Source organism: Parasteatoda tepidariorum, chromosome 10 (genome assembly GCF_982258835.1).
Source record: "Parasteatoda tepidariorum strain Cologne lab strain chromosome 10, Ptep-v5.0, whole genome shotgun sequence".
NCBI classification, from domain to species: Eukaryota; Metazoa; Arthropoda; class Arachnida; order Araneae; family Theridiidae; genus Parasteatoda; species Parasteatoda tepidariorum.
In genome coordinates, this window is record NC_141764.1 from 59,495,012 (window position 1) to 59,512,558 (window position 17,547).

General features: G+C 29.0%; 1 protein-coding gene across 1 annotated transcript in view; it reads left to right on the forward strand.

Annotated features, from left to right (window-relative positions):
- LOC107455101 (uncharacterized) overlaps nucleotides 1-17,547 on the forward strand; it is a 139,119-nt gene that overhangs the window by 99,226 nt on the left and 22,346 nt on the right. The window contains exon 2 of the mRNA XM_071183988.2: nucleotides 16,668-16,962. Within this exon, the coding sequence (XP_071040089.1) occupies nucleotides 16,675-16,962 (288 nt within the window). The 5' untranslated portion in view covers nucleotides 16,668-16,674. The remainder of the gene's footprint in view (nucleotides 1-16,667; nucleotides 16,963-17,547) is intronic.

Sequence of the window (17,547 nt, forward strand, 5' to 3'; positions counted from 1 at the left end):
ATCATTAGAGAGTTTAGATACAGGTAAAGCTTTGTCGTTAATAAACTAGTTCTGCTTCTCTAGTGTTGGTTACTGTCAATAAAGCCGATGTCACATATATCAAAATGGTGTTTCATAATGTTACCACTGTCGGTTATCTATTCTATTCAAATATATGGCCATTTCAAGTCTAATCTAAATAATGGCGAGAAGAATAGGAGTCGTCGTTTATTGCTACGTAGAGTATTGTCTCTCAAAAAAGTGCAAAGATTGATTACTTAGAATTTAAAAACAACCTTATTTTACTATTTTCATATATTCCATATTATTAAATCAAAAAGAATAAATAATACGTGTAATTGATTTTGTTTATGAAAACCTATATTTACTCTTTCCAATTCATTTATTTTTATTTTGTTTTAAAAATTGCTAATAAACAAATAATTCTAATAAGTAGTTTCTTTTGTGATCTACGATGGTTTTTAAATCTCATTTAGAGATTTTACATTTAAAAAAAATTGGATGAACTTTCGGTAGAAATATATTTCTTTTCCCTCAAAACAGACCAATCCAAATGTTTGTTTTGAATTTTTCTTTTTTTAAAGATTTTGAGACGAGATGATTCCCTTTTACCTAAAATAAAAATTTGGTTTATGCATATGTGTCGGTACATATATATACGCGTCCTCATTCTCGCAAAAAAATAGCTATTTTTATGTCCCCAGTGTACTTTGTTTATGACTTATGTGCAAAGTGTCTTAAAGAATGAATTATAATAAAATTGTAATAAAATAATAAAATTAGATTTTTATTTTTCAATTTTATTTATTTTATACAACTAAAATAAACATTTATATAATTCTCTCACTTGTCCCAAAAGTTAAATTAAAATAAGAACAAAAAAGTTCTAAAAAATATGCAATAATTTAACACTAAATTATTTTTCATTTTAAAATATAGAATTCAGAAAATCAAACTCAATTTTTGTACAAATTTTTCCACAGCAATTATTTTAAAGTTTGTTCCCAGTGTGTTGCCTCATTCCTTCATAACAAAAAACGTCTCTCTATTAAAACTTTAGCATTTTATAACTAGCAACTTAATGGCATGCTAGAAAAAATATTAAATACCAGCTTTAACTTTCTAAGATTTTGTTTTCTAAAATTTCTTTTGTAGTTTAAATCTAAACAATTTTGAATGATGCTGTTTCCATAATAAGGCACGCAAAAAAAAATTACAAAAACGTGTTTTCTTAATCTTACATACAAACAATTCAACATAAGAAAATGAAAAATATCGCTATTGATATTACCAAAATGTATATGAAATTTCAATAAAAAAATCCATGAATAAAAAAACTTTATTTCTATATTAGAATGGATTTCATCAACGAATTTTCGATATCTCGCGCAATCCCGTATACATAGTTGTAAAGTTGCATATTAGCAAACTGATTAAAAATAACAGAATTTATGAATAAAAAGATGAATCTTTTTACATAAATTTAACTTTATTATTTAGAACAAAATGATTACATATGCTAAACAATTTGGTTTGCAAAGTATAAAAAAAGTTTTAAAAAGTTATACATACCGAGGGGTATTTATTTATGTAATTTTTGTTACACATTTTTTCACTTAACACTTTGAATTTTTAAAGGCTTTTTTCTTAAATATTGACACAAATTGCCAGAACATCGAGTAAGAAAAATAGTATTAAATTACGCACTTTTTCTGAAACTGATTACACAATGTAATTTATTAATAATTTTTTAAGCCTCTCACTTCAAGCATTGGTAATCTTTTGTTTGTTTTGTTCATGGATCGTACTAATTAATTATTTCATAATCACTTCAACTATTACGTATTCAAGTAGCAAAAAAAAAATGAAAACTCTAGAAAAAAGAAAACTATTTTTAGTAATAAGAATTTCCGCTTATTAAGTCGTTATAATTTATGTCTTGGTTAGTGTATTTTGAAAACAAACTACTATCTTTCAAGATTCATTTATTTAATATTGTCTTTGATCAACCGCGCGTAAAATGTATCTTTTTGTATCTGAAGAGTTATTTTGCGTGAAAGTTTAAACTTTGATAATAATAGACCTTCTGGAAAACAGATAACTATGTTACAAAATGCCCTTAAGGCTGAAGGTATTTAGTGTTAAAAAATATTCTTACATGTTTACATACTTTTAATAAAACAATTTGTTAATTATAATTGTGGGTGTAAGATATAATAGACATTTAAGTTATGATGTATCGCAACCTTTTCACAATTGACGAACACCTTTCAGTAGAGTTGAGTGAAACAAACAAATTAAAACTTTCTATTTAAATATTTTACACATTTATCTTTCACTTTCCTCAAAACAAACAAAAATGTAACATAAAACTTTGCTTTTGTATAATGTTGATCCAAAAACATTAAAATATTTCATGCTTAATGTAACAAAAATTCACGAAATATAGGTCAATATTGGCATTCAATACAAAGATTTTCCACTTTCTCGTAGCATCCCACACGTTCACGAACGTAAATTCTGCGCAGCGCAGTTAGTACAGAACAATCTCGGTTCTCTACAAAGCTTGCGCAAAACTAACGTACGTGAGCGTGCAGAATGCTAAGTGAAATATTAAATTTTTTTTTATTATTTTATGAAAAATTACACTACCTAGGTGAGATTTTAAATTTGGACTCAGTTCTAAATGTGTGCTTACGAAAATGGATACAGATTGAATGCTTGATACAAAAATGAACAGGGCTCAAAATGCATATTTAAGAAAATGAACAGGGCTCAAAATGCATATTTAAGAAAATGAATACGGCTCAAAATGCATATTTAAGAAAATGAATACGGCTCAAAATGCATATTTAAGAAAATGAATACGGCTCAAAATGCATATTTAAGAAAATGAATACGGCTCAAAATGCATATTTACGAAAATGAATACGGCTCAAAATGCATATTTAAGAAAATGAACGTAAGAATCAAATACCGTTTTTCATACTTCTTTTACGAGTTTCGATTTTTTTTAAAGAATGATCTTTTTATAAAGAATAAACTAATAAATTCAAAACAGTTCGTAACGTGGTGTTGCATACATAATTTAGTACACTTTATTAAATTAGTCTCTTTTTAAAAAAATGACTTCGTAAGTCAGTTACACAACTGCCTCGATTGCAATAAATAATGGTAGTAAATCGACGTACTTCGAGGCACGTCTATTCTCGTAAACACGCATTTTGAATTGTATCAAGTTTTGGTGGACACTGAAAACATCAGAACTTGAAACTTTGATTGCCACAGGAAACATAAATTTGTTTTAAACGTCAAAATCTGAAATACCTTCAAGTTTCATTCTGGCATCCCGTCCTTCTCACTAGTGATTCGACAAATTTCTTCGATCACGTTTTATTTTTCTCCTTAGCTTAAATATTAGTTTACAAACTTCTAACGCGTCGTGAATGTGACTTCATTTCACAAAAGGATTCTAAAGATATAAATTACAAGCGGGATAACAAAAGACCGCGTATATTAATTTTAGCTCAATGTAATTTATTATTCAAAGCTAATTTTGCTTATTTAGTGAAAAATAAAATTCTGTTAAAGCTTGCATTTGCAACAGCAATTATTGATAATAACATTGTATGCGATTGCAATTTCTCTATAGTATGTTACTCTATACACTTAATTTTCTCTACTTTTATACTTCTTAATTCTCTTCTATACAGGGTTATTCATAATTCCCTCCGCCTGTAAACGCCATTTTTCTTTACTACAAATGGCTTCAGTGGTACATGTTACTGCCATCTACCGGAAACTGCTTAAATTTAAACTTGAATACTTTCGGAATAATTCATATGTTCTTTTTTGCCATATTCGTCTTCGTTTTTTTACTATAACGCTTCGAAACCCCGGAGGGAATTATGAATAACCCTGTATTTCTCTATAGAATATAATTTCTACATAATGATATTTCTTCATAGTATATTACAGTATACCTTCTGTTTAAACATGGGAGAATTTTTACAATACTTCAAGAAATTACAATTGATCCAGAAAATGTTTTCCGGAACAAAGCAAAATTATTTTCCGATGATGGGTTTGGATTTTCTTTGCGCGCTTATATTATTACTAAAACATTCTTTAGGAAAGCTAGCCAATTGTTTATGGTAACAAGAGGGATATAACATTAGAAATGCATTAACTGTTATTTTGGGTAATAGGGTGACTCAATCATTTTAGACATCTTCGTTCTTACAACTTCTTAAGTTTCGTCAACAACGAAAATGATTAAAGTAACAAACTTTAATCTTAAAGATTAATTTAATTATGAAAAGTTGTTTCTTTTCTCATGCATGTGGAATGAAGAGGATTTGTAAAAAATTTAAAATACTGAAGTTTAGAGTATGTTTCGTTTTCACCATCTTTAATATTCTATTTTTAGAAAGGCCATCAAAATGTAGTAATTAGGGACATTTCAAACTTTCATACTACATAGCTTCCGTAAGTAGGATTCGAAGCAACTGCGCATGCTCGCATTTATTTTAGATGCTACGCATCTTCACGTTACGTTAGTGTGGCTAACCTTACAAAGACAAAGTTACAATTACTCTGTCTATAGCTGTTAAATTTTGTTCTTTGTTTAAACCTACCTTCAAATTAAAAACATTGAAGTGGAATGCGAATTTAAAGAAATGCATTGATGAAATGAATCATGTGATATTATATTGGTTGATTTAATAAAATAATAATAATTTTATTGATCTTTGCTTGACATTATGGTTGTGTAATTGCACTATGTCCATAGGAATGTGTAATTGCACTATGTCCATATTTTAATTATACAATTTAGTTAAAGGAACTTCCATAATATCTTTTTAATTCGGATATAAGTACAGAATATTTCTGATTTTATTTTGAAGATAAAATGTGCTCCATTCCCCCCCCCCCTTTTTAAATTGCTTAAAGCACAAAATCTTACTCTGGTAAAATGCCAGTACTTATAGCGTTTGAATTATTATTATCAGAATTTGGTACTTATTTCAACTTGTAAAAAAATAATAGAAAAGAACGAAATTTTAAGAAAAGTCATAAGTTTTAATTACTGAGCATAAACTGTAAGTATACAGAACTCACAAAATGAGTTAAAAATGTTGAGAAAATATGGAAAAATACAAAAGATTTAATAAAAATTTTAATAAATCTTTGTATTTTTCCATGTTTTCTCTACATTTTTAACTTTATATATACAATATTTATATATAATGTTTATATATATACACACAAAAAGAAATATTTTTTTCATCTTATCTTCTAAGTTTTCACAATTTTTTTACCATGTTTCACAGAAGATTCGAAACAGAAAGAAATAAACGTCACAGAAAAAATCTAAAAATAAGAGCAATTTTAGATAATATTTCCATTTTTGAAAAATGGCACTATTCCTATCTAATAAAACGCAACGCAATATAAGAAAAATGCAACTTGTAAGGAAAAGCTTATGAAGTAAAAACATTTCTTCTCACGGTGTTTGTTTTTGAGTTGAGATGTTGTTTTTCTCTTCTTTTTTTCCACCAACTTTCTCACGTTCAGCTTTTGGAAAAATGTCCCAAACTAAATAACGCCACTGCAGAAAAGGCACCGTAGATGAAAATTCCGATTCTCTAACTATTCTTGAAATACCTTCAACATGCCGTGACTTGCTTTTGGCGAAACTTCTCAAAACGACTTCTTTCGGCATTTGAAATGACGAATTGGAATGCGACGGATTTCTTTTTTTAAAAAAATAGTCAATTCTTGACATACCAGGAGTTTTTCTAGTAATCTGTAAAAGAATAACAAAAGAGTCAGTGCTGGTGATGACAAACTTCTAATAGTGAGTTAGACGATTCTATGCTAGGTCAAAGATGGTTGAATAAAAATGCAAATGCCTATTCCAGAGTATGAGAGGTTTAAATAGAATAAATCTTTACTGCCTGTTTAGTTTAATCAAACTCATAAATGTCTGGTGCAACAAGCCTACAAAAAAAAGGGTTATGTGCCATATGGCCGTGTCACAGTACTGACAAAAAATATCCTCAGTCGTAAGCGAATAACGAGTTTCTTGGCCATCAGTCAAACTGTGGGGGAGATAGAGCCGCGGTGGCTCAGGGGATAGATCTTTCGCTTCCCAATGAGGTGACCTACAATCGAATTACAGTTGTAGCTGGTTGATAAGAATACTACTTCCGGCTCTGCACCGACCACAGAGCTGACATAAATTATCTTCAGAGGAAGATGGATCATGGGCTAGAGTCCCTTTGCCGTCTGGCTAACCGTGGGAAGTTTTCGCGATTTTCCTCTCCTTATAACGCTAATATAGGCTAATTAAATCAAAACAGTTCTCCGTGAAGGTTAGTTTGTCCTAATGCTTGATTCAAGAGTTCCCTTGCTTTCTGAGTTGGGTTCAAAATTACAAGGCTACGGAGTTGAGCATTGATAATCGTAAACTCAGAAACTCGTCTATTCAAAGCCGGTTATGAAATGAAATGAAATAAGACCTTGGGGAGGTTCATAGTTGTTCTCTATATACAATGTAAATGTGGGTTAGTTAAGTTTAAAGAAGTCCTTTATGAAGATAGGAAGATGAAGGAACTTTGGCAAAGTTCTTTCATCTTCTGGGTTGGGTACAAAACTACAATGCTACGAAATTGACTTTCAGTAACGCCGAATAGTCAGTGAGGATCTCTGGTATTTAAAAAACATTATCCACGCTTTTATCAAGCCGAAATCCTAATGAACTAACTCGATTTTGAACTTTGTTTGCCTTTTTCTATCTATTGAAAGAATATTTCATAATAATTTTGGTTTTATTTTCAGAAATTAGAGATACAGAAGACCGTTCTTTTTCAACACTTTTGGGTGACTGACATAAATTTTTGGTGCAAGAACCAAATTTTAGTTATACCGCAAGGTTAATGTGGCGGTTTTATGCCGTATCATATAGTTATTGTAATTAAATTAAATAAAAGAAATTTTCCCGTCCTAAATTTAAACAAATAATATTTTATTTACAATTAAACCGTTTCAGCATTAGCGTTCTCAATTAAACCAACTTAGCATTATAACCTTAGTGATTAAATTGTTGTAGAATAGGAGGAGAGACTTACCAAGTTTATTCATGGTGTTTTACTTCCGGTATCTGCCTAGAATCTAGGCAGATATCGAAAGTAAAACACCATGAATAAACTTGATAAGTATCTCTCTACACCTATTCTAAAACAATCCACGTAAGGGTTAAGAGTTAATTCCAGAAAGGGTTAATTCCAGGAAAGGGTTAAGAGAGCAATCAAAGTGAGTATACTCTAGACAGTGTACACCAGGGGTGTCAAACTCGCGGCCCGAGATGAACATTTTTGTGGCCCAGTCAATATATCCGAAGCAAAGTAAAAATAAAATAGAAATGTCAATTAGAAACGAAACTTGCATATAAAATTATTATATACTTTATTTATAAACTATACGGATAATTTTAAATCGTATGCGCGAAAATGTAAAATTCTAATTGGCTGAAATGGAGCAAACTGAGCAATCAATTAGATAGTACATATTCAGGTTTATCCTACTATAGCGAGGTACGTTGGTTATCTTGCTCCAAGGTTCTCAAACAATTTTGGGATTTGAAAGAAGAAACATGTAAGTTTTTACCAACTAAAAATCAAGACACAAGCTTGTTCTCCGATCAAACATGGTTGCAAGATTTATCTTTTATGGCTGATATAACCAAACACTTATCCGATTTAAATTTATTGTTACAAGGCAAGGATCAGATCATTACGAATATGTTTGACATAATTAAAGCATTCAAATGTAAACTATTTCTTTGGGAAAGGCAACTGAAAATTGAAGATTTAACGCACTTCCCAACGTGCAACAAGAACAAATCTAGTTTAGATGATACTGTATTGTATCAAAAATATGCAGAAATTTTTTTTTTCAAATCTTAGAACAGAATTTGAAACCAGGTTTAAAGATTTTAATTCTTTGGAAGACAAATTTTGTTTGCTTTCTTCGATTTTCTCAATAAATATAAACTCAGTACCCACTTACATGCAAATGGAAGTGATTGAGATTCAGTGCGATTCAAATTTGAAGGCAAAAGTCATTGAAGTGGCCGTGCCTGAATTTTACGAATATTTACCGGCAAGATTTGAAAATACTCGAAAATTCGCATATGAAATTATTTCCATGTTTGGAAGTACTTATCAGTGAGAGCAATTATTTTCTGTTATGAATGGAAATAAATCTCCTGTCCCAAATCGTATTAATTACGCTCACGTTGGGTCAATTTTGAAAGTAGTCTCGGGCAATAAAATTCCTCCCGAAATAGAAAAGATAGTAGCAGAGAAGAAATGTAAAGTATCAGGACGTAAACAATAATTTAACTTTATATATGTTTATTACAATTCAAAACAAAAATATTTGTTTTCTTTGAACATTGATTTTTTTTGCGGCCCATCTGAAGTTAAGCATTGTTTATTTGGCCCAAGTTAGCTTTTGAGTTTGACACCCCTGTGGTACACTCTCTTAACCCTTTCCTTCGGCTGCTTTTATATCATTATTTTTTGAGTGATAAAAGATTACAAATTTGTGGAAAGGTCAAGTCCAAAAGTTAATGATGTTTTCGAGCTAGTCCCATGATGGGGTTGATCCCATTTGTAAGATTTTACCTAAGACATTGTAAGATTTTAACCTAATTGTTTATTTGAATTACTCTATCCGTATTTTAGTTACTATTTGCCGATGGAGATTTCCCACGGTAGTTTTATTTAATTGAAGACTTTGAGATGTTCTAGAAATCTAATTTTAGCCCTTTCTCGTGATTTTAATTTTGAGTGACGATAAGCGTCACATTGAAATCAAAATAACTAAATTAAAATTTAGACTGTTCGGTATAAATCAAAACAACAAATTTAAATAATTAGTTTAAAATCAGGACAATATGGTTAACATTGGCATTAAATTGAATTATAAAATCTGGTGCTCTTAAAGTTCAGTCTTATAGTTAATTACTTTGAAATTTTTGCACCTTAAACTTTAATAGGCGCGGCTTAATTCTGTGCCCTTAAACATAACATTTTGATGAGGACTGTTTTAATTCGAAGTAAATTCACAATTGAAATATCAGCGTAAATATTGAAATATTCACAATTTAAATATTAAATTTCGGACACCGACATATTAATGCATGTTACAAAGCAAACAATTCTGGCAACAACCAAACAGGTCATTATCAATAAATTAAATAAGCTAAATATTAGTAAGCTCTGATTATAGTCATCGCGTTTGGCTTTTAACTACACCAACCAAATGGTGTTTTATCTAAATAATAGAAAATAGTATGACGAATATCAATTGATAAAGCTTTGAAGAAAAACTATGCTGGTTTTTCTAAAAATTTATAATTACATTATGAAATAAATTCTAAAACCAATTTGTAATGTCAATAAGAGTAAAAGTTTAATTTAATTCTTATTTTTTTAGAAAGCAAAGCAGACGTTATTTTTCTCTCTCTATTTTCAATTATATTTTTGTCTTTTGCATTTTGAAAACCTAAGTTATATATATTTTTAATTCAGATATCAACATCAAAGATTTTATTTTCAAAAAAATACTTAGTTTTTTTTTTTTTTTTTTTTTTTAGAAAGGAAAACTAATTAAACCACTTAATAATTTTTTTCGATTGCAGAATCGTTGAAATATTTAATTTGCTGATTTTGTTTTTCAAACTTGAAAAATTCTTAAAATAAAATTTAGTGTTTGGAAGAAAAAAAAGGAGCACCTAACACAAATATATCTCATTATTATAACGCACTACTAAAGGGCTCCTCCCTCTACATTTCATTCACCATGTCATTGTATTGAGATTTTTTTTTTTTTTGCTTTAAATAATGATTATTTAATATCAAAGAATTGATGTGTCTGTCCGTGCTTGACTTAATGTCAAAAGTAACAAAATAAATGAATAAAAAATTTTTAAAAAAATAAGAGAATGAGAGATTACACTATAACAGATCTTAACATAAAAGACGAAGAGAGAGAGGAACAGTTTTCAATATAAACTTTTACTTAATAAAAGGTTAACGTTAAATACTGAAAACAAGCAAAATTACTTCTCATTTATTACTTCTTAAACTGCCACTTCTTATTAGAAACCATGTGTGATTTTACATTCCACTGAGCAGATCTTGATCTAGAAATGAGAGGGCTCTTGTCGTTACTTTAAACAAAACTTACCTTTTGCTTAATTACGGAGTGTTCTTAAATTATTTGACATAAGTAAATTACGATATATTAGTAAATTTGATCTTATATTTATCTTTGTTGACAATCCTTAAGGAAAAACACAAAATGAAATTATTTGTAAAATTTAGGGGCCCCCAGAAATGAGGGGGCCCTAGGCCTGGGCCTCTCAAGCCTTGTGATAAATCAGGCCATTGAGAATGCACGAAACAGTAAAATGTCAATTAATTTTTTTATAATAAAAAAATATAGAAATTTATTAACATATTGATACATTAATAAATTTCAATATTTCTTTATTCGTTTCTATTTTATTTTTAAAAAATATTTATGCATTAAAATAAAACAAATTTCTTAATAATAATGGACAGCTTATTAAAAAATACAAACGTATTTCAATAAATTGAATTTGATTAAATTTCGGATTTAATAGCACCGAAAAAACCAACGGTTTAACAACAGTCCATAATGTAAAGTACTGTAAATTTGCGTTGCGTATTATTAATTGCTTGAAATGCATGAAATAGATACACATTCAAAGAACATATTATGAGTACAAACTTTGAAAAAGAAAAAAAAATTGAGGAGAAGAGGTAGCTCTAGAGCTGAACTTAGCAAAAAAAAATCTCAAACTTTAGCCGCTACTTTTCCCAATCTTTCTGCCAGTTTAAGAATTCTGTATAAACAGTTCCTTGTAAAGCCTATGCAAGAATAGGACAATTGTTGTGTCGTACTTTTCAGAAAAACCATATTCGAAACAAGGATATAGATTACAGGAGTCAGTTGAATACTTCGAATGAGATAGTATATGCCATTTTAATAGTTTCATTAGACTGGCAAAACATTATCACGCATATATTTAATACGTATTCTGCTGGAAACGTCTCCCGATATTTTAGTAACCTGGTGTAATATCGTGGTTGATGCTCATAAAAAAACAAGAATTAGTCTGTAAAGTGTTTTATAATGTCCAAAGAAATGAACCACTCAACAAATTAAGGATGTGTACAAATTGAGAGCCTACTACATCTACCAACAAAATTTGAATTCAAATCAAATCACGGGGGATTTCTTCAGTTTTTGATGAGTCAGTAGAGTATCATATGGAAGTTCGTTCATGTTTTTTGACGCAAGAGCCAAAAAGGATGTACTGTACCTAACTCTAGATCAATATTAAAAGTCTGATTTATATTAAAGGTAAGAACCAAAGATTATCTTTAAGGTTTAAGATAGTCAATAGGGTTTAAATGCGGATTGCTACCAACTAAACTAATAATTCAGGATCTTCAGAAATAAAATAACGACTAATTATCTGCAACTAGAACAAATAGTATGATTCTTAGATTGACCAAATATAAATGCTCTCTTGTTTTTTTAACTGCGTCTAATGAATTACCCACTGTACTTGTCTAAAATTATTTGTAGGATACATTTGTCAGGGATCTTATCAGACGCACATAACACCGTTTCCCCCTGAAACTAAGATCGGGCACAAAATTTTGCAATCATTTGAAAATCACCGAAATATTAAAACATTAGAAAAAGTTTACATTTTTTGATGCAAGAACTAGTTGCGACACTTAAGTTTTTATAATAAGCTAAAAGGCTCAAACTGGCAAATGTTAAAAAGTACAGGTCAAAAATTAAATGCATGCACTATGTCCTTGAAGAACGTGTATTTATTCACTTTAGAAATACTTGTATGGTGCAAAACGTAAACAAAATTATTAAAAGAAAACAATTTTTAATAAACTTTTAAAGCATTAATATTAGAGCTATAGATAAATCTTTTATTATAAGAAAACAAATAACATTTTAATCAAAAATATTGCAGAGAACCTGAAATTCTAAAAAAAGTGAAGAGTTTTCTTGTAATACTTATACACTTTCTACTGCAAAAAGAGTACTACTAAACTTACTGAAAAAAGAGTATTTAAAAAAAAGATTTTATGATATCATTTTTAAAAAATTTAAAATATTTTGGGGCTACAAATCAAATTAACATAAGTTCTATAATAATAGTTTAAAACCAAGTAAATGGCAATATGAATGCAAGTATTTTTTTTCACATAAGAATTACTGAAGATAGAAAAGGCAATAATAACAGATCGCCATGCGTTTTAATGAATTAATCGTTTTCCTCAACAACGATAATTTTTTGCACTTGGCAAAGAATAGGCTTCTACCAAAATGTTATAGTTTCTATAGAAACGCCTTTTATCTCAATTTCGTTAAAGCATCGAGTTCATGTCGCTTAATATTTCTAAATAAACACTTCACAAAGTAAAGTATTGCCATTTAAGGCTCGAATAAAATACAGTTTACTTTATCTTTGAAAAGTATTTTTTAAAGTATTCTACGTTCATAAAAAAATGTCAATATAAATCCACATTTTTTTTTTGTTCCATAAAAATCACTGAACTGCATTTTCTTCATGAAATGATGTATCTTTTTATTGTAAACGTGATATACAAAGAATGTACTGAACTTGAATTTTAGAGCACTTTGCTCTTATTTTTTATAAGATTAAGCTTGAAGCTGTTGTCAGAAAAAGTTACTTTACCTTTAAAAGTGAAAAAAAAAAAAAAAAACTTTTTTCGGTTAGAAATTGACTGAATTTTTTAAAAAAAAAAGAAAAATATAAATGTAGGCGATTTTACAGTATCGCACATTAATATATTATGACCTTATAAGATCGCTTTTGTTTATTAAAGTTAAGGAAAGCTTATGAAGTAATAATATTGACTAAACTTGAAAAACAAAATGTTTAAAGTAAAATCAAATTAATTAAATTTAGAATGTCTAAATTTTGAGATGCTCTATGGAAATAATGTTGTAAATAAATTCCAAAAAAAAGAACTAATATTTTTAATATAATCAAGTAAAAAATATAATGTAAAAACTGTGGTGTAATAAGATGTTGAACAACATAAAATATTGTGCAAAAGAACATTTTATTTCGGGTTGACATCAAATCGAGCGCTCATATACGTTTTAAAGGGTGTAATTTAAATCTAAATACTTAAAACTGAATAATCTTATACCAAAATCTAATGCTTTCATATTATACGAGAATTATTTTCACTTCCGGAAATACCAATGTTGGCGTGCTTTGAATATAAAAAAAATTCAAGAAACGCCAAGTATAATATCGCGAGTTTACAATCTGAAATGAGCTGGCGAGTGTTTGTTGCTATTTTTAGGGCTGATATTCATCAACAGAAACAAAAATTCACCGTTAAATATGTATGATTGTTTTTAGTTGTGTAATAAGAATAATTATATTTTAATTTTTAAATCTCGGAACACTGATTTTATGACGTATAATTTCTATCCGCTTATTTTCTGTTAAGCCTAGTTCGAATTCGTCTTAGTATTCTTAGTATCTCTGAGCTACCCGTATGTTTGATTTACTAATTAATTTTATTTTAAGAATTAGTGAATATATGCATCCTAAATTAATGATTCTTACTTATATTGTATCCTAAAAATAACTTTAATGAATCTTAAATGTATCTTACTATAATCATAAATATTTCTGTAGTATTAAGATACACTTTGGTGTAAATTCGTTCTGTAAAAGATGTTTGTAAGTGTGACCAACACACATGTGATTGAAAATTACTTAAGTTTATGATATATATTTAGGCTTTTATAAAGCTCTACATGAGGCTGAATACTGTTTAGTTTAATATTTCCTTCTTTTTCCCAATTATTTATCAGTTTGAATACAGTTTTCGATCAATAGCTTTTTAACATCTGCGTAGGTAAGAGGTTGTTTGATGCATTATTAGTTAACTTTTCTGTATCAGCTGTATAACATAAGTTAATTTAGTTCAACTTACCATTGATTGCCGACTCAATTCGATAGGATATGACTAAACACCTTAATTAATAAAAACAATTTCGCAACTAAAAAAACATCTGTTTAAGCTTGAAACGACTTTTCTGGCATTGTAAGAATTCATAATTTTTCGTGACAAGGTTAAATTCAATATCATACAGAGTTTAGAGGATTTTCAATATTTACTATTTTATGGAGTTTCAGCATTTTTGTAACACATAAATCATTATTTGTTCATAAATAAATATATTAAAATTTGTTTTATAGTAAAAAATAATTCAAAAAAAAAGATTTTATTCTGTTAGAAATTTTGATCTAAATCAAACCAAAATATCATTCAAATTTACTGCATTAATGCGGCACTAATTTAAATCCTATTATGGTACAAATTAATTCTTCTTGTACTTGATTATATGATATGTTTTAAACTAAGTGGAAACATAGCTCAGACAATTAAAGTTGCAACAAATTTGCACGATAAGTTCAATTTGCAACGACCTATCGTGCAATGGTTCAAAGTACCGGTATTGTGGTTAAAGTTTAGCCAATTTTTCTTTCCTCACTAGAGAAGTGTAAAAATGTTATTCAAAAATTTAAAATAGTAATAATAATTAAACAAAAACTAAAATGTCTTAAATACAACTACTGCAAAGCGTCATGAGACTTTACTTCTTAAGAAAAATTGTTGTAGTAGTTAATATTGCCTTCAACAAAAACAACCCTAAATTTGACTATCTTATGTGATTCTCAAACAATATCACACTCTCACCAAACATGATTAAAATTTATATCTGTCAGTAAGGCGTGTCGAAGACAATGCTTGTTGATAAAATCTGTATCTCTTAAAAGCAGAAATTGTCTTTATGTGATATCCCTGAATAATGAATAAATAATTAATACCCATATAGGAATTACCGAGCATCGTACAAAATGTGAAAGTCGAGAAAAGTTTGTTAATTATTTCCCTAATTAAATCATTGCTTTCAGAACCACGCATCTTTTAAATTGTTACGAGACTAAAAGTAACGTTATCTTTTCGTCATACTGGTATGAGTCCGAACATTTCACAATGAATTCAAATTACATATGAACAGCAAGCATTGCTCTTGACAGGATTCAAGATAAAATGTTTTGAAATGCAAAAAAAACCTGAAGGAAAAAGACGTTTATGACAAAAAAACATGTTAATTTAAATTAAAGAAATTAAATTAGTTTTTCTTTTTCTAGAATTTATACGCTGAAATCAGATTATTTGATTTGACAGCAGCATTTCAAAAAAATTTAATAAAAATTATTTAAAAATGCCCCTTTTAAAAAATATGTGTTTTATTTATCTAATAAGTTTCGTTATCAAATTTTGAGAAGTGCAAAGGGGAGGGTAGCGCTATCAAGACAAAGAGGCAACATTTTAAAACAAGGGTGCTTCTGCAATTCTAAGCTTTTACCTAAGGGCCGTGGGTTGCCCCCCCCCCCTTTTTTTTTTGCAAGTAGAGAAAGGTATGAAAAGCATTTGTGCGTCTTTCCTGAAACAGATACAGCAAACAAATTTTTTTTTGAAATTGTAATTTTTAAAAAAATGAAAACATTTTAATAGCCAAAAACATTAAAAAATATTTCTCAATTCTACAAATTTGTCACACTCATAAATACAATTGTTTTCTTACATTCACTCCTTTTTCTTCAGGATAAGCTTCTTTCTTTATTAATGTGTGATGATTTTTTTCCATATTTAAAGGCGGTTGCAAATTTCACACAGATAAGAATGAAAATATCAGTGTAGATAATAACGTGCAATAACCTTTTACTTAAAAAAAAAAAAAAAAAATTAAATAAAAAACATCGACACTATTATGCATTATCGACCTTTCCCCACTTTAAAAAAAATGGAGCTCATTCTTGAATGGAGCTCACTCAGAATTGGAGCTTCACTCTCAATAAAGAGGAAACTTTGGTTTTGAAGGGATTGTGCTGCATGCCTGGTGTTCTTTAATCTTAAGCTACAGAGCTTTTACAGCGCTTTACGCACAGCTACAACGCAAAGGAGAAACAAGTGCTTTTTTCTCCTTAGAATATTTCAAAAATTCTAGCTTATTTAACGCAATTTTTATAGTAAACCTCAACTTTTTTTTTAATGTTCATTTATGCCATATTGCCCGCTTCAAGGATTTTTAAACACAACTAATACATTTAGCTTTTATATCAAATGTTTCTTATATTGCGCTTCTGTTACTCAACTTATTAAAAAAAATGCAAGAATGAGAGTAGTAAAACCAGCATAAAAGCGTGGCTTAAAAAAATGCATAAATGAGTACCATTTTAAAAAAATATTGAATATGTATTCTTTGCATCAAAATTTTTTTCTGATTCTTTGCTATTACAAATTTTTCAATAGAGGAAACGATTGTTCCCTCAACTCGGAGACAATTTTTCAAATCCTGACACAAAAGTTGTCTCTACTTACTGAACCTCAAACTTGATACTATTTCCCTCATATATTCTGATAAATAAATGAATAAAATTTCTTAATTATAAATAGAGTAAATGAAATTTTTTGCAGGTATTTAATGACAGCCATGCTGAATCGTTTATCTTTAACAAGTGTGTTGCTTGGGCTCATTCTACTTATGCTTCAAGAATCTGGTTGTCAAAGTTACCAGGTTATGGGCTCATATCCTTTGAGTGCTACCTATGAAGATAGACAGATTTTCAGGCGGGATCATCAGAAAAAAGAAGAAGAAAATAGCTTGGCATATCCCAAGATGGCTTCAGATTTCTTCGGATCCAACTCTGATGAATCATCTGATCGAAACCGCTATCATGAAGATAATGATTCATCAATTTCTTCCGACGAGGTAAATGGTATTAGTTTTTCCTACAATTTAAGTATTAATAAGATAAAATTTTCTAGCTAATATTTTATTTCGAACGATTTTAAATACATTTTCAAACCTTTCACTGAATTTCATTCTTCGAAAACATATATCACAGTTGTGTGTTGTTGCAATGCACATGTAATTCCACTTGATTTCTTTTCTAAAAACAAGTTTGAATTTTATTGTATTCATAACATTTTTGAAACATTTAATTTCAAATTTACAATCTTTACAAATATGACCCTCACCTACAACACCCGAAAAATAATAAAAGGAAAAAGATATTGCTATTTAGCGCTTTTTTATTCGACTAATTTTGAAAGTGAAAGCCAATTTTGCCAAGCCATTATGTACATTTTAATATTTATGCAATGAAAAGATGACCTTTTGACTGATTTAGAAGCATACAATTGTTGTCTCTGTGATGGTGAAACGGAGAAATTGAATTGAACAGAAAGTATGGTTAAATGGCATATGGTCCAAAAAGAATGTGCACGGTTTTAATATAGTCCAGCAAGTGATTGCGTGAAATTTATGTTCACGAAATACATAAATAAAATCGGA